The sequence below is a fragment of the Scyliorhinus canicula genome, chromosome 1, assembly GCF_902713615.1.
Source record: "Scyliorhinus canicula chromosome 1, sScyCan1.1, whole genome shotgun sequence".
Lineage (NCBI taxonomy): Eukaryota > Metazoa > Chordata > Chondrichthyes > Carcharhiniformes > Scyliorhinidae > Scyliorhinus > Scyliorhinus canicula.
The window spans coordinates 160,871,666-160,890,129 of record NC_052146.1 but is presented as its reverse complement, the minus strand read 5'-3'; the positions used below and the strand labels follow the sequence as shown (position 1 = coordinate 160,890,129).

The 18,464-nt window shown below is 46.9% G+C and overlaps 1 protein-coding gene across 11 annotated transcripts in view; it reads right to left on the bottom strand.

Moving 5' to 3' along the window:
- The window catches only part of adgrb2 (adhesion G protein-coupled receptor B2), a 1,298,770-nt gene that overhangs the window by 880,501 nt on the left and 399,805 nt on the right, over positions 1 to 18,464 (bottom strand). For 9 of the 11 annotated variants that reach the window (XM_038801790.1, XM_038801818.1, XM_038801834.1 and 6 more), the window contains one exon: positions 13,292 to 13,456. The exons of the other annotated variants lie outside the window; for them this stretch is intronic. In XM_038801790.1, the coding sequence (XP_038657718.1) occupies positions 13,292 to 13,456 (165 nt within the window). The remainder of the gene's footprint in view (positions 1 to 13,291; positions 13,457 to 18,464) is intronic. 11 annotated transcript variants of the gene reach the window in all.

The following is an 18,464-nucleotide window of genomic DNA, read 5'->3' as shown; positions in this document are numbered from 1 at the left end:
AGGTGATAACTTCACCAGCCAAGGAGAGGAACATCCACGCCAATTGGTGCAGCTGTTGCGCCGTTTGTGCTGTCATAAAACACCACTGTTTCCACGCCGGTGCCATCACTTAGTCTCAAAATCGGAGAATCCTGCCCAAGATGTTTCTCCTGAATTCCTGATTGGATTTATTGGTGACTATATTGCATTTATGGTCCCTCGTCTTGGACTCCTCAGAATTTTAAACACCTTCTCGACATTTAGCCTGTAAAATCCTTTGTTATTGTACAGACCTCTAATAGGTCACTTCCTGCTTTCACTTTTCCAGAGAGAAAAAAGCCCCAGCTTGATAAACCTGTCCTGACAGCTACAGCTTCTCAGTTCTCATATATCTCATGTAAATAAATTATGTGCACCTTCCCCAGTGCCTCTACATCTTTTTTGTAATGTGGAGAACAGAACTGTGTGCAATATTTCAACTTTGGTCTGGTTATGGTTCTATATGAGATAAGCTTGCTTTCTCACATTTTCAGTTCCATTGCACTAGAAATGAGCCCCGACGCTTTGTTTGCTACTTTTAATAATTTGTGAACCTGACCACATCTTCTGTATATATCATCCACAAATAAAGAAACAGCTGTTACCACCACCGACCTGTACAGCTATATCCCTTGTCTCCTCCATCATATTTAGACTCTTAGTTTTCAAGGAATTTTAGCAGTGATTCTTTATTTAACACTATTATATCAGGCCATTCGCTATGAGTTGTAGCCAAGTCCAATCCTATCCTCTAGTGGCATTCACATAAGTACTTCTTCAATTGGCAATTACTGGAAAAAGAACTTTGACAGATTTTTTTCCCCATGCCAATCTGGGAAGAAATAACGGCATATTTGCAATCCGGTCTATTGTTGATAATGTATAACAGACCATGGACTGAACTTGCCACTTCTTGATCTGTATCACTCAGCATTGTACCAGTCTTTTACCCAATAGGTTATCAGAAAAGTATTTTGTTTTCTTGCTTTGATCAGAAAAAGCAGTAGATACAGGCAGCGATTTTAGTTCACCTTGACTGGAAGCTGGTTGAATCACTTTTACAACAGCAGTTTGGAACTCTGCATGAGTACTCTACGTCCTGATCCCTCAAAGCTTCTCCACCATATACAAGGCTCATGTTTGGGTGGAATACTCACTACTCACCTGGATCCAGCCACAACATACAAGAAACTCAACACTATCGAGTTCAGAGCTATATTCACCATAGAATCATAGTATAGTATCATGGCATCATTGGTGCCACAGTATCATCAGTGTCCCTGGCAGTTAACTCAATAACCTTCACAACTGCTTGTAAATATGAACTTTCTACATGATGAAACGCAGCAACTAACCAAGCTCAATTTTCAGTGCTTCCCAGCCTGTGACTTCTAGAACTAAAAGCAACATTATGGGAACAGCAACATCTCAAAGCTCCCACCATGGTGGGAGCACCATCAATACACGGACGTCAGTGGTTCAAAAGGATGTCCATCACTACCTTCTTAAGGTAACTAAGGATAGGTGATTAATGCAGCCTTGTTACTGCTGCCCACATCTCCCAAAAAAACAAAAACTTAAGAAAAATTAATAGCATTTTAGTTGAATTTTGATTAGTTGGCGAGTCTTGGGATATGCCAAATAATTCAGAGCCCCAAAGTTAAACTACTGATATAAAAGAGTGTGCCTCACTCCAGTTTACTCAATTTAGTTCTCTCCAGTAGGATTTCTCAGTTATTTTAGTGGCAAGGCAGGAAGAAAACAATGGAGATGAGTGAAGGAAATAATATTAGTAATTTCCCATTATTCACAAATTCTTTCATAGTTAATTGAGAAAATGCCAATTGGGAATACAAATGAATGAGGTTTTATTACATTGTACAAAGCACATGCTGAACGATCGTAAATATTGTTTTACCTGTTACAAAATCAGCTTCTTAAAAAGATATAAAAAACTGAGAAAAGCATGGCGTGATTTTCTGGAAAGAATTCTAAGTATGGTCGAGAGCGGGAATTGCCGCGAACTTCCTGGCATTCCGCCCAGCGAGGCCGGCAATTTAATTCAACGTTAATTGGTTCACGTAACGAGGCCTCACGGGCTTCTAGCTGCAAATGAAGGCTCACCAGCTGATTTGCCGGGACCGCGCTAGCCAGCCCCTCGCTAACAAGGGCAAGCAACACTTAAGCTACACTTGCTCAGCCAACCCCAGCAAGCTTGCAATAATGGTGTTAAGGAGACCGGTCCCAGGTTTCGGTGATGAGGACCTGGGGAGGCTCCTCGATCCTGGAGGATGGCCATAGGGCAGCCAGTGCTGCCTGGGACGAGGTGGTGGCAGCTGTAAGCCTGGGGAGTGTGACCAGGAGGACTGGCCTCCAATGCCAAAAAAAGGTCAAAGGCCTACACCGAGCAGCACGACTGAGTAAACACCAATAACCCCCAACAACCCCCCCAACTCCCCATGAAACCTCCAATTTTCCCTCTACCCCTCCCCCTTCAAACTACCCCCACACTCCCTTCACATACTCCGTTCCGCTACTGTGAACCACGCGTGCGGCTGACAATGCCATTTCTGTATCTCCTCAGGAAAAGCTCTCCCAGCAGAGGGCAGCAGAGCGGAGCTACTGATTGGCTGTTCTGGGGTGATTTGCATACGTGCAGTGCGGTCAGCCTAATTTGAAGGTGTACCTGCGAAAGAGACCCGAGGAGTTCGAGTGCAAGCAAGCATCCAGCAGAGGGCAGCATAGCGGAGCTACTGATTGGCTGTTCTGGGGAGATTTGCATACGTGCAGTGCGGTCAGCCTAATTTGAAGGTGGTTTGTGAAGGGGCTGTTGTCAAGTGACAGTCAGAGTAGAAATTCAAGAATAGTCAGAATTAATACGTGGCTTGAGAGATGGTGCAGGAGGGAGGGGTTCAGATTTTTGGGACATTGGAACCGGTTCTGGGGGCGGTGGGACCATTACAAACCGGATGGTCTACACCTGGGCAGGACTGGAACCAATGTCCGAAGGAGTGCTTTTGCTGACACTGTTGGGGAGGTTTTAAACTAATGTGGCAGGGGGATGGGAACCAGATTAGGAAGTTAGAGGTCAGTAAAGAAGCAGCAACTAAAGCCAGTAAGGTACGAGACAATAAACTCAATGTGACTAAGGGGAAGAGTAGACAGGGAAGAGATGATGAACGCAAAGGTGGTCTGAGGTGCATTTGTTTTAATGCGAGAAGTGTAGCAGGTAAGGCAGATGAACTTAGGGCTTGGATCAGTACCTGGGAATATGATGCTATTGGTATTACTGAGACTTGGTTGAGGGAAAGGCAGGACTGGCAACTGAATATCCCAGGGTATAGATGCTTCAGGAGGGATAGAGAGGGAGGTAGAAGGGGTGGAGGAGTTGCATTACTCGTCAGAGATGATATCACAGCTGTGATTAAGGAGGGCACGATGGAGGATTCGAGCACTGAGGCAATATGGGTGGAGCTGAGAAATAGGAAGGGTGCAGTAACATTGTTGGGACTTTACTACAGGCCTCCCAAAAGCGAGCATGAAGTAGAGGTACAAATATGCAGACAGATTATAGAAAAATGTAGGAGCAATAGGGTGGTTGTGATGGGAGATTTTAACTTCCCCAACATTGAATGGGATTCGTGTAGTGTTGGAGGCGTAGATGGAGCAGAGTTTGTAAGGAGCATCCAGGAGAGTTTTTTAGAGCAGTATGTAAATAGTCCAACTCGGGAAGGGGCCATACTGGACCTGGTATTGGGGAATGATCCCGGCCAGGTGGTTGATGTTTCAGTCGGTGATTACTTTGGGAATAGCGATCATAATTCCGTAAGTTTTAGAATACTCATGGACAAGGACAGGAAGGGTCCGAAAGGAAGAGTGCTAAATTGGGGAAAGGCAGAGTATAACAAAATTCGGCAGGAGCTAGGGAATGTGGATTGGAAGCAGCTGTTTAATGGTAAATCCACATTTGAAATGTGGAAGTCTTTTAAGGAAAGGTTGATTAGAGTGCAGGACAGACATGTTCCTGTGAAAATGAAAGATAGAAATGGCAAGATTAGGGAACCATGGATGACGGGTGAAATTGTGAGACTTGCTAAGATGAAAAAGGAAGCATACATAGGATCGAGGCAACTCAAAACTGATGAAGCTTTGGAGGAATATCGGGAAAGTAGGACGAATCTCAAACGCGCAATAAAGAGGGCTAAAAGGTGTCATGAAATATCTTTGGCTAACAGGGTTAAGGAAAATCCCAAAGCCTTTTATTCGTATGTAAGGAGCAGGAGGGTAACTAGAGAAAGGATTGGCCCACTTAAAGACAAAAGAGGAAATTTATGCGTGGACTCAGAGGAAATGGGTGAGATTCTTAATGAGTACTTTGCATCGGTGTTCACAAAGGAGAGGGACAAGACGGATGTTGAGGCTAGGGATGGATGTTTAAATACTCTAGGTCAAGTTGTCATATGGAAGGGGGAAGTTTTGGGTATTCTAAAAGACATTAAGGTGGACAAGTCCCCAGGACCGGATGGGATCTATCCCAGGTTTCTGAGGGAAGCGAGGGTCGAAATAGCTGGGGCCTTAACAGATATCTTTGCAGCATCCTTGAGCACGGGTGAGGTCCCGGAGGACTGGAGAATTGCTAATGTTGTACCTTTGTTTAAGAAGGGTAGCAGGGATAATCCAGGGAATTATACACCTGGGATCTTGACGTCAGTGGTAGGCAAACTGTTGGAGAAAATATTGAAGGATAGGATCTATTCACATCTGGAAGAAAATAGACTTATCAGTGATAGGCAGCATGGTTTTGTGCAGGGAAGGTCATGTCTTACAAACCTAATAGAATTCTTTGAGGAAGTGACAAAGTTAATTGATGAGGGAAGGGTGTAGATGTCGTATACATGGACTTTAGTAAGGCGTTTGATAAGGTTTCCCATGGCAGGTTGATGGAAAAAGTGAAGTTGTATGGGTTCAGGGTGTACTAGCAAGATGGATAAAGAACTGGCTGGGCAACAGGATACAGGGAGTAGTGGTGGAAGGGAGTGTCTCAAAATGGAGAAGGGTGACCAGTGGTGTCCCACAGGGATCTGTGCTCGGACCACTATTGTTTGTGATCTACATAAATGACCTGGACGAAGGTATAGGTGGTCTGATTAGCAAGTTTGCAGATGATACCAAGATTGGTGGAGTTGCAGATAGCGAGGAGGACTGTCAGAGAATGCAACAAAATATAGATAGATTGGAGAGTTGGGCAGAGAAATGGCAGATGGAGTTCAATCCAGGCAAATGCGAGGTGAAGCATTTTGGAAGATCAAATTCAAGATGGTCAATGGAAGGGTCTTGGGGAAAATTGATGTGCAGAGAGATCTGGGAGTTCAGGTCCATTGTACCCTGAAGTTGGCAACGCAGGTTGATGGAGTGGTCAAGAAGGCATACAGCATGCTTGCCTTCATCGGACGGGGTATTGAGTACAAGAGTTGGCAGGTCATGTTACAGTTGTATGTGACTTTGGTTAGGCTACATTTGGAATACTGCGTGCAGTTCTGGTCGCCACATTACCAGAAGGATGTGAATGCCTTGGAGAGGGTGCAGAGGAGGTTCACCAGGATGTTGCCTGGTATGGAGGGTGCTAGCTATGAAGAAAGGTTGAGTAGATTAGGATTGTTTTCATTGGAATGACGGAGGTTTGGTTGAGGGGGGACCTGATTGAGGTCTACAAAATTATGAGAGGTATGGACAGGGTGGATAGCAACAAGCTTTTCCCAAGAGTGGGCGTGTCAGTTACAAGGGGTCACGATTTCAAAGTGAGAGGGGGAAAGTTTAAGGGAGATGTGCGTGGAAAGTTTTTTACGCAGAGGGTGGTGGTTGCCTGGAACGCTTTACCAGCGGAGGTGGTAGAGGAGGGCACGATAGCATCATTTAAGAAGCATCTAGACAGGTATATGAATGGGCGGGAACAGAGGGAAGTAGACCTTGGAAAATAGGAGACAGGTTTAGATAAAGGATCTGGATCGGCGCAGGCTGGGAGGGCCGAAGGGCCTGTTCCTGTGCTGTAATTTTCTTTGTTCATTGTTCTATAATTGCCAGGAGAGGGCCCAGATTGGCAGACGGATGCCAGATTTAAGAATCCTCAACTCCTTTGAGGAGTGTGCCTTGAAGGTGACTGGGGTGGCCGAAGACAAGGTGGTCACCCACGCGGAGGCTGGCGGATGTCACAGAGGTGAGGAATCACCAGGCGCCACCTGATGGACCTGACAAATGTGAGTTGTTATTGCTTTGCTGACTGACTGACCCATCCCTCCCACTGACCACATATCCATTCTTGCGCATGTTTTCCAGCCGATGGCGCCGCTAAACCCTGTCTGCACCCTCTCCTGCCTCCCACGAAACAACCTCGGAGGAGAGCTCCAAGGATGCACCCGCAATAGTTGTGGCACAGCTGTCATCCCCACTGTACACGATTCAGTGTTACATGTTAGTGGGCAGCCTTCAGGGGCACAATCTGTTGAGCACCAACCTGCTGCACATCAGATGGAGGCAGGAACCCGCAGGCAAGAGAGTAGTCGGGGGGGCTGATGGATCCCAGGATCCAGTTGGGTCCCGCCTGATGCTGAGCCTGTGATATAGAGGTACCCAGAGCTGATGGAGACAATAGGAAGCATCTGGGATATTCAGAGGGAGATATCAGCATCACTCCAGCAGATCCATAACCGCTTGGAGGAGTCCCAGAGACTACAGGTGCAGGAAAGTGATGTTTCCTTTCTGAGGTTCTGCGGGACATAAGAACATAAGAACTAGGAGCAGGAGTAGGCCATCTGGCCCCTCGGGCCTGCTCCGCCATTCAATTAGATCATGGCTGATCTTTTGTGGACTCAGCTCCACTTTCTGGCCCGAACACCATAACCCTTAATCCCTTTATTCTTCAAAAAACTATCTATCTTTACCTTAAAAACATGTAATGAAGGAGCCTCAACTGCTTCACTGGGCAAGGAATTCCATAGATTCACAACCCTTTGGGTGAAGAAGTTCCTCCTAAACTCAGTCCTAAATCTACTTCCCCTTATTTTGAGGCTATGTCCCCTAGTTCTGCTGTCACCCGCCAGTGGAAACAACCTGCCCGCATCTATCCTATCTATTCCCATCATCATTTTAAATGTTTCTATAAGATCCCCTCTAATCCTTCTAAATTCCAACGAGTACAGTCCCAGTCTACTCAACCTCTCCTCATAATCCAACCCCTTCAACTCTGGGATTAACCTAGTGAATCTCCTCTGCACACCCTCCAGCGCCAGTACGTCCTTTCTCAAGTAAGGAGACCAAAACTGAACACAATACTCCAGGTGTGGCCGCACTAACACCTTATACAATTGCAACATAACCTCCCTAGTCTTAAACTCCATCCCTCTAGCAATGAAGGACAAAATTCCATTTGCCTTCTTAATCACCTGTTGCACTTGTAAACCAACCTTCTGTGACTCATGCACTAGCACACCCAAGTCTCTCTGAACAGCGGCATGCTTTAATATTTTATCGTTTAAATAATAATCCCGTTTGCTGTTATTCCTACCAAAATGGATAACCTCACATTTGTCAACATTGTATTCCATCTGCCAGACCCGAGCCCATTCACTTAACCTATTCAAATCCCTCTGCAGACTTCCAGTATCCTCTGCACTTTTCGCTTTACCACTCATCTTAGTGTCATCTGCAAACTTGGACACATTGCCCTTGGTCCCCAACTCCAAATCATCTATGTAAATTGTGAACAATTGTGGGCCCAACACGGATCCCTGAGGGACACCACTAGCTACTGATTGCCAACCAGAGAAACACCCATTTATCCCAACTCTTTGCTTTCTATTAATTAACCAATCCTCTATCCATGCTACTACTTTACCCTTAATGCCATGCATCTTTATCTTATGCAGCAACCTTTTGTGTGGCACCTTGTCAAAGGCTTTCTGGAAATCCAGATATACCACATCCATCGGCTCCCCATTATCTACTGCACTGGTAATGTCCTCAAAAAATTCCACTAAATTAGTTAGGCATGACCTGCCTTTTACGAACCCATGCTGCGTCTGCCCAATGGGACAATTTCTATCCAGATGCCTTGATGATAGATTCCAGCATCTTCCCTACTACCGAAGTTAAGCTCACTGGCCTATAATTTCCTGCTTTCTGCCTACCTCCTTTTTTAAACAGTGGCGTCACGTTTGCTAATTTCCAATCCACCGGGACCACCCCAGAGTCTAGTGAATTTCGGTAAATTATCACTAGTGCATCTGCAATTTCCCTAGCCATCTCTTTTAGCACTCTGGGATGCATTCCATCAGGGCCAGGAGACTTGTCTACCTTTAGCCCCATTAGCTTGCCCATCACTCCCTCCTTAGTGATAACAATCCTCTCAAGGCCCTCACCTGTCATAGCCTCATTTCTATCAGTCGCTGGCATGTTATTTGTGTCTTCCACTGTTAAGACCGACCCAAAAAACCTGTTCAGTTCCTCAGCCATTTCCTCATTTCCCATTATTAAAACTCCCTTCTCACCCTCTAAAGGACCAATATTTACCTTAGCCACTCTTTTTTGTCTTATATATTTGTAAAAACTTTTACTGTCTGTTTTTATATTCTGAGCAAGTTTACTCTCATACTCTATCTTACTCTTCTTTATAGCTTTTTTAGTAGCTTTCTGTTGCCCCCTAAAGATTTCCCAGTCCTCTAATCTCCCAGCAATCTTTGCCACTTTATATGCTTTTTCCTTCAATTTGATACTCTCCCTTATTTCCTTAGATATCCACGGTCGATTTTCCCTCTTTCTTCCGTCCTTCCTTTTTGTTGGTATAAACCTTTGCTGAGCACTGTGAAAAATCGCTTGGAAGGTTCTCCACTGTTCCTCAACTGTCCCACCATAAAGTCTTAGCTCCCAGTCTACCTTAGCTAGTTCTTCTCTCATCCCCTTGTAATCTCCTTTGTTTAAACACAAAACACTAGTATTTGATTTTACTTTCTCACCCTCCATCTGTATTTTAAATTCCACCATATTGTGATCGCTCCCTCCGAGAGGTTCCCTAACTATGAGATCATGAATCAATCCTGTCTCATTACACAGGACAAGATCTAGGACCGCTTGTTCCCTCGTAGGTTCCATTACATACTGTTCTAGGAAACTATCGCGGATACATTCTATAATCTCCTCCTCAAGGTTGCCTTGACCGACCTGGTTAAACCAATCGACATGTAGATTAAAATCCCCCATGATAACTGCTGTACCATTTCTACATGCATCAGTTATTTCTTTGTTTATTGCCTGCCCCACCATATCGTTACTATTTGGTGGCCGATAGATTACTCCTATCAGTGACTTTTTCGCCTTACTATTCCTGATTTCCACCCAAATGGATTCAACCTTATCCTCCATAGCACCGATGTCATCCCTTACTATTGCCCTGATGTCATCCTTAAATAACAGAGCAACACCTTTACACCCTTACCATCCACTCTGTCCTTCCGAATAGTTTGATACCCTCGGATATTTAACTCCCAGTCGTGACCATCCTTTAACCATGTTTCAGTAATGGCCACTAAATCATAGTCATTTACGATGATTTGTGCCATCAACTCATTTACTTTATTCCGAATACTACGAGCATTCAGGTAAAGTACACTTATGTTGGTTTTTTTACCTCTGTTTTGAATCTTCACATCTCCAGTTTTATTCCTTTTGTTATTACTGGGCCTATTCACTGTGCTCCCCTCAGTCACTGTACCTTGTACTGTCGCCCTTTTAGATTTTTGACTATGTCTTCTCTGCCTTGCACTTTTCCCCTTATTTCCTTTTGCTTCTGTCCCTGTTTTACTACCTTCCAACTTCCTGCATCGGTTCCCATCCCCCTGCCACATTAGTTTAAACCCTCCCCAACAGCTCTAGAAAACACCCCCCCTAGGACATCGGTTCCAGTCCTGCCCAGGTGCAGACCGTCCGGTTTGTACTGGTCCCACCTCCCCCAGAACCTGTCCCAATGCCCCAGGAATTTGAATCCCTCCCTCTTGCACCATCTCTCGAGCCACGCATTCATCCTATCTATCCTGACATTCCTACTCTGACTAGTTCGTGGCACTGGTAGCAATCCTGAGATTACTACCTTTGAGGTCCTACTTTTTAGTTTAACTCCTAACTCCCTGAATTCCGCTTGTAGGACCTCATCCCGTTTTTTACCTATATCGTTGGTGCCTATGTGCACCACGACAGCTGGCTGTTCACCCTCCCCCCCCCAGAATGTCCTGCAGCCGCTCCGAGACATCCTTGACCCTTGTCCCGCTCTCAGATGGCCGAGGCATTGAGGAGCTTGTCCCTGTCGCAGGTGGGCATTGGCGTGGCACTACAGAGCATAGTGAGTCACTGAGGAGCATCTCCAAGGATGTCGACACGGTGGTGCAGACCATGGGGAACTGCCAGGGCTGGCAGAGCAAGATAATGCAGCGGCAGCCAGGGCTCGAACCAGCCGCCACTCCAACCCAATGTGAACCTCAGGGCCCCATGGGCACCAACCGGGAGGAGGAGGCGCTGGGTGCCAATCCAGACCCATCCCATGGAACGATGAGAGTGGTCACAAGCTCCTCGTGAGTTCCACCCCTATGATGAGGCTGCATCTCAAAGTCAGCACATGGGACAGGGTGGCACGGCTGAGCATGTGCCGCCAACAAGTGAGCCGGGACCCTCTAGCCCCAGAGTCCCTAGAGGGCACCTGGTGGGGCATTGAAGCCACAGCACATATTAAGCAGCTGGCTGCTTCCACCTCAGATGTGCACCCTGAGGAGATATGTAGGCATAGCAGCAGAGCTATGAGGGCCAAGCACGTTGAGGATCACAGAGGGCACCGGGGGAGGGGTTTGGGGAGGAAAGACGATTGGGAGAGTAGGGAATTGTATTACATATTAAACACCCTTGTGCACAACCATTATGATGCCTCTGCCACTTTCATCCACAGTACGGGCTGATGTTCGAGCCTTGGCCCATCTCTCCAAGCATCTCCCCCTCCACCTGGCACCAACCCACCCTCCAGCCGTGGATATGTCCCCTAAATGTTGGTATGTTGGCTGCTGCATGTGTGATGTTGCCTTCCACAATTTTCAAGCACAGTGTCCAGCCATCAAGGCGTGATTGGGATGCTTGGCAATGACTCCCACATGCTACATGGCCCGCCCACCCACGGGAATCCACTTGGGATGTGTGAAGTACTACTTAGCCACGATTGCCAACAGCCTGCAGCCGCACAGCGAGAGGCTTTGGCAGTCAATGGGAGCTTTGGGTGTTCATTGGGCAGATGGGCACGAGCAAGGGTTGCCCCCGGAACGGGTAAACATGGTGGTGGTGCGAGTGGTTGCCTTTGGTTGTCCGCCAGTGCCTCCCCCCAACCCTCCTATGACGGCCCACCCCTGCGGAGTGTCCCCCACCCCTGACCGACGGTGCCCCACCTCCACCGAGCAATGGGGTGGCAAGCCCAGCACCCGGGCTCTTTTCCTGTGAGCAAAGGTGGCTACTCACCTCCTCAGCTCCCCACAGAAGTCCTTCCGCCAGGTTCACGTTTTTCAAAAGGAGTAGTAATCGGCGCCAGCGTGACCACTTGCTAAGGAGGCCTCTGAATGACAGGAGGCCATTGGATATGGGGTGGCTCTTGTTAATTGTATGGAAATAGGGCTTAAGTGGTGATAATTGGTTTCTCGCCATGCTACGGCTGGTTGCATCGCAAAATAGCACCTGGTACGGTTCTCGTTTTTGGTCTCTCCCGCTATTCACCGTCCCGTTTCGCTTGAATGAGAGCGTAATGAGGCCGGAGAATCACACCCCATAGCTCTGTTCTGACCTATAGATACCAAATCAGATACCAAATTCTGTGAACATGCTTGAAGCATCTTCTGGTTCATCTTTTGGTTTCATTTGCAAATTATAGATTTTTAAAATGTTTTTTGTTGTTATAAGCATTTAAATATTTTTGTTCAAATGTTACGTCTTTTTTCAAGAAAAACAAAAAGCAAACGGATGGTATAAGGATGCATAATTCCTAAAGGAGGAAATCACTGGAGTCAATCAAAAAAACTCAAAACATGTTACTGAAGCAAAGCATCATCATAATTACAGACTAAACAAATAGCATTGAGTTTGCTGTTAGGAGTGGTGGAACAGACTGAACTAGCTCGCAGATAAAACATATCCTTTAAATAAGACAAGAACAAAATATTTCTGATGCTGTTAATCAGAAATTAGAACAGTTAATGCTGGAAATGTGCAGAGGAACAGGCAAAATCTGTAGTGAGATTTGACATGAAAGGGGAAGAATTTAAAGATGTAACAGTTTTAAGTACAGAGGCTTGGAAAGAAGGGAATGATGAGGAGAAAAAACAAAAGGGAAGATTTGTGACAAGGAAGACGGCAGGAATGATTAAATAATAAAAGAGATGTTGGTGCATCAAGTAGGGGTGTCAATGAGACAAGCACAGAACAAAAGCTCGATCTATTCTCGAGGAGCTGTAAATGGCACCAGCAGAACCATAACCAGCGTCCCCCATCCTCCTTTCAATTCCTCTGCATTTGCTTAAAACTTGTTGCATCTCTACCTTCTTTTGTTTCTGATGAAAGATCATCAACTTGAAACGTAAACTTTTTTTTGTCCCCAGAGATGTGCATAGTCCACTTAGTATTTCCAGCATTTTCCTTTAAATACAAACAAGGTTCAATGAACTATGTGGAAGTCCCAATACCATTTGGTCCCTTTCAAGGAAATCAGAAATAAGAAAAACTACAAAACTATTTTAAAGCACATCAATGGCAAGGCAATTTCATATCTAAAAATGTATTGCGAAAATATTATAAGACAGTGAGAATAGAATTGTCAAACACTTTGCAGACCTGGGTTTATGTCCCTCCCAGAAAGCGAGTATAAGGGATGCCACTCTCTGAAGGTTGTCAAATGGGTTTAACAGTTAGTACAGACAACAGAAAAGGGCTTTCAATTCTATCTCAATTTTAAAAGAAAGAGGAAGGTTCATCAAACATGTCTGAATCGGAATTTGCCCAAATATAAATAAAATCTAAAATGTCCCAGGTAAAGGCTTCTTATTAAGTTAAATGACTTGTTGCAATAATTCTACAGACAATAAGCCTGATTTTCATATCTCAAAGCTCTCACTCCCATTCCTCGAAGCAAAGGAAGCAATGTTTCTGTCCTCAAATAAACATTCTGAATATATATACAATTAAAATAAATTTTTATACCAACCAGGGCAAAGTGCAATGTTGCAGAGTTTGGTTTGGAGCTCTGAGCCCTGACACGCTTTCCCTCCGTGTTGTGGAGCAACGCACATCCGAGATCTGGTTCTCGATCCTCTCCCACAGGTAACTGAGCATAAACTCCATGGCGACCATTCCTCCCAAAGACCATGTACTACAACACAGTGTAAATCACATGAGGGATCTGTCACCACAGAATGCTAAAATAATAAATACAACTCTTTCGTCCTGAAGACTTACTGCAGTATAAAATACGAAAATGTGTCTCTTTGGTGATGTTTTATGACTGAGATAGATAACTTGGACATTGTTGCTCTCTTAACATTAACAAAATAAATTTCAAAATGTCTTGCTGATAACTTGACTGGAATTATCTCACCTAAAATTCAGGTGTCATTTCAGTGCTTGCAGTGGAGAGTAATGCTCAGAGCACTAATGCTCCAGCCTACATTCCTTTCAAGCACAGTTCTCAAATCCAGGAGAACGTACTCTTCCAAATTCTTAATACAAGAATACCAGAACCAACCTACAAATCTTGAAACTATAATTACATTCAAAATAAGTTCCCAGTGCAATTCAACACCTCTGAAACAACATTAAAAATGATTACAAGATTTTAAAGTTGCAGTGACGGTTTAAGTAAGCCTATAATCATCAAACATAAAATATTGGAGTGAAATAGACACTGCTGCTATTACGGAACCATACAATGTTTGCATGGAGGTTCCAATACCAAATGCCCAAGATCTTTGTTGTGCTAATAATTGGGGGCAACAAGGGGAGACGGTGTGTTTCCTCTCAGGGAGAGATCAAGCAGGCAATAATGCCTGAACCATTGTCCTTCCCGAGGCTTTGTGGCACACTCCATTCGAGAGGAACAAAGGATTTCAAATACCGATTTCTTCTATCCCTTGGCGCAGCACAGTGGCGCATTGGGAATATGTGAGGAAAGGAAAGGATAGAAATAATCAGCTAAAAGTTGTAAAAAGACAGGCTCTGCTTCTGTACTGATTCAAGTGACTTTTTGGCAAAATTTAAACAAGTTCTCCTTCCCGAAATTTATTTGGAAATCTATCTTGAGACATTACTTAGGCCTAATTTGATTGCTCTTTTCACTGCATTAACTTATATTTATGCTGGATGATTGGATTCAACTTCTGTTCCATAAACAAAATCATCAGACACCCGTTTGCATTCTTGAGTGAGTAGTTTGTGCTCAGTGTAATATGGGGAGGGAAGACTGTTGAATATTACAGGAGTGTTTACTTTGTTCAAAATCTTGAATGGCAAAAGGTCAGGAAGAATGAATGGAATATTTTAAAAAAACATAACAGCACAAGCATTTTTAAAGATCATAAAAAGTATGTGTGCTCAAGTTTAGGCTTTGGCATCAGCACTGCTTTTAGATATTGTAAATGATTGAATTGCAAAAAACAGGACGTTGCCAGCTTTGCAAGGTTGCATGATAGTAAGATGGTAACATGTTGGTTCACAGGTTATAGATTCAAAGATGTATGAGTGCAAGATAAACATTTTAGAAAGATAAGCAAGTAGAATCACTGCCAAACTGGATGCGAAAATGCAAAAGAGCTTGAAAATTTTAGAAGTGGAGACACATGAGCAAAATAAGAAGAAAAGAAAGAATTATTTCAAGGATACAGGATCACGAGACTCAAATTTCATACTGAATTTGAGCTTTACACAATCTTGAATGAGCACAATAGGAAGTGACCAGCCTACCTGTGCCTGCGCCGCACGGCTACCCACCCACTATGGAGCGCCAGCGTGCCATTTTTGCGGCCAGCCCCAACATCCACGGCAGCAATGCCCGGCCCGCAACGCGACCTGCAGCAGCTGCGGTCGAAAAGGACATTATGCTAAGGTATGCCTGTCTAAATCTAAACCCTCTAACTCTCCCGCTGTCCAGAGCAATCGCTCCCCCAACACGCAGGCCCGCAGACCTCCGCGGACAGTCATCACGGGGCCACTCCAGCACTGCTGATCAAGCCACCGACTACCCGCAACTCAACGCAGTCACTTTGGACCAGTGCATTTGCCAAAGCACCTCAGGAGCTCGATGATGTCCGTTCAGGTCAACGGATACAAGACACTGTGCCTCTTCGACTCCGGGAGCACCGAGAGCTTTGTGCATCCAGACCTGGTAAGACGCTGTTCGCTCCCTATCTTCCCTGCACGGCAAACTATCTCCCTCGCCTCGGGTTCGCACTCGGTTCAAATACAAGGGCGCACCATTGCGACCCTAACAATACAGGGTGCCAGCTACTCTAATTTCCAGCTGTACGTACTCCCAGACCTCTGCGCCCCCCTCCTACTCGGGCTCGATTTTCAATGCAATCTTAGAAGCCTCACACTCAGCTTCGGCGGACCCCTACCTCCTCTCACTATATGCAGCTTAGTGACTCTAAAAATCGACCCCCCTCCACTCTTCGCTAATCTCACTGCTAACTGCAAACCCGTAGCCACTCGCAGCAGGCGGTATAGCCTGCAGGACAGGGAATTTATTAGAGCCGAAGTCCAGCGGCTCCTACGTGAGGGAGTCATAGAGGCCAGTAATAGCCCCTGGAGAGCTCAGGTGGTGGTCGTCAAGACCGGGGAAAAGTTCCGGATGGTGGTTGATTACAGCCAGACCATTAACCGGTTTACGCACCTCGATGCGTACCCCCTCCCCCGAATTGCAGACATGGTCAACCAGATCGCCCAGTACCAGATATTCTCCACGGTGGATCTGAAGTCTGCATACCACCAGCTCCCAATCCGCCCGGAGGACCGCCACTACAGGACATTCGAGGCAGATGGCTGCCTCTTCCATTTCCTCCGGGTCCCATTTGGCGTCACGAATGGGGTTTTGGTGTTCCAATGAGCAATGGGCCGAATGGAGGACCAGTACGGGCTGCGGGCCACGTTTCCGTACCTGGATAACGTCACCATCTGCGGCCATGACCAGCAGGACTACGATGCCGACCTCCACCAAATTCTACAAACCGCCCAGAAACTCAACCTCACATACAATAAGGAGAAATGCGTTTTCCGCACAACCAGACTAGCCATCCTCGGCTATGACGTGGAAAACGGAGTCCTGGGCCCTGACCCAGACCGTATGCGCCCCCTCTTACAACTCCCTCTCCCTCATTGTTCCAGGGCCCTCAAGAGGTGCATTGGATTTTTCTCCTATTACGCCCAGTGGGTCCCCCAGTATGCGGACAAAGCCCGCCCACTATTTAAGACCACACTCTTCCCACTGTCAGCCGAGGCCCGCCAGGCCTTCAACTGCATCAAGGAGGACATCGCCAAAGCCGCCATGCGGGCGGTGGATGAATCCGTCCCCTTTCAGGTGGAGAGCGACGCCTCAGAGGTCGCTCTCGCCGCCACTCTGAACCAGGCAGAGAGACCAGTAGCTTTCTTCTCCCGAACCCTCTCCGCTTCGGAACTTCGACACTCCTCAGTCGAAAAGGAAGCACAAGCCATTGTGGAAGCCATACGGCACTGGAGGCACTACCTCGCAGGTAGGAGGTTTACCCTCGTCACCGACCAGAGATCGGTTGCCTTCATGTTCGACAACTCGCAACGGGGCAAAATAAAAAACGATAAAATATTGAGGTGGAGGATCGAACTCTCCACCTATAATTATGACATCATATAACGGCCGGGGAAGCTCAACGAGTCCCCAGATGCCCTGTCCCGCGACACATCCGCCAGCGCGCAAGACGACCGATTACAGGCTATCCACAATGACCTCTACCACCCGGGGGTCACCCGGCTCGCCCACTACATCAAAGCCCGGAATCTGCCTTTCTCCACCGAGGAGATAAAAGCCATCACCAGGGATTGCCCGATCTGTGCGGAGTGCAAACCGCACTTCTATAGACCAGACAAGGCCCACCTGATAAAGGCTTCCCGGCCCTTTGAATATCTGAGCATCGATTTCAAAGGGCTACTCCCCTCGACTTCCTCAACGTCATAGACGAATTCTCCCGTTTTCCGTTCGCTATCCCATGCCCCGATATGACCTCCCACACAGTCATCAGAGCCCTGCACAGTGTCTTCACCCTGTTCGGTTTCCCCAGCTACGTACACAGCGACAGGGATCCATCCTTCATGAGCGACGAGCTGCATCAGTACCTGCTCGACAAGGGTATCGCCTTGAGCAGGACTACCAGCTATAACCCCAGGGGGAACGGGCAAGTGGAGAGGGAGAACGCGACAGTGTGGAAGACCGTCCTACTGACCCTATGGTCCAGGAATCTCCCGACCTCCCACTGGCAGGAGGTCCTCCCCGACGCCCTCCATGCAATTAGGTCCCTCCTGTGCACGGCCACTAACCAGACGCCTCACTTGCGATTATTTGCTTTCCCTAGGGGCACTACTACGGGGGCTTTGCTCCCATCTTGGTTGAGGACACCGGGCCCAGTTCTCCTCCGGAAACTTCCGTCTGGACACATAAAACGGACCCACTAGTAGAAAGGGTACTATTGCTACACTCAAACCCACACTACGCCTTTATGGAACACCCCGACGGCCATCAGGACACCGTTTCCCTCCGGGACCTGGCGCCTGCAGGAGCCACCACCACCACCACCACCGCCGAGGTACCCCTCACACTACACCCCACCCGGCCCCCCACACCCTGCGCCCCCACGCCTACAGGTTTCCTGCACCCCCATTCGCCCGTCGCACCGGTCAGGAACGAAGCTCTGAACGAACCACCCCCGGAGTCCACCCTCAGATCCACACCGCCCGTCAGCACACATCCATCGGAAGACGCTGCAATCCCAGTGCTCCGCCGATCCCAGCGGATGACTCGACCACCGGACCGGCTCAATCTGTAGACCCGTCACCCCCGCCGGACTTGATTTTTTTACAGGGGGTGAATGTATAATGCTTAATTCACACTATATAGCATTGTGTCCTTGTGGGCTCTCTCTGTGAGCTGTTGCGCGGCTCTGCCCACAGGGGGAGATGAGGAGCTTCTACAGGGCTCCACCCTTGGCTCTGCCCATGGCTCCACCCATGGCCCCTCCCACTACCAGAAGTATAAAGTGCTGCGGTCTTGTGAGTCTGCCCTCAGTTCTTCTGGTCGCAGGCAGGCTCAGTTGTAAGTCTATTCGAGCCACAGTTTATTTCCTCTCGTGCCTCGAGTGAAT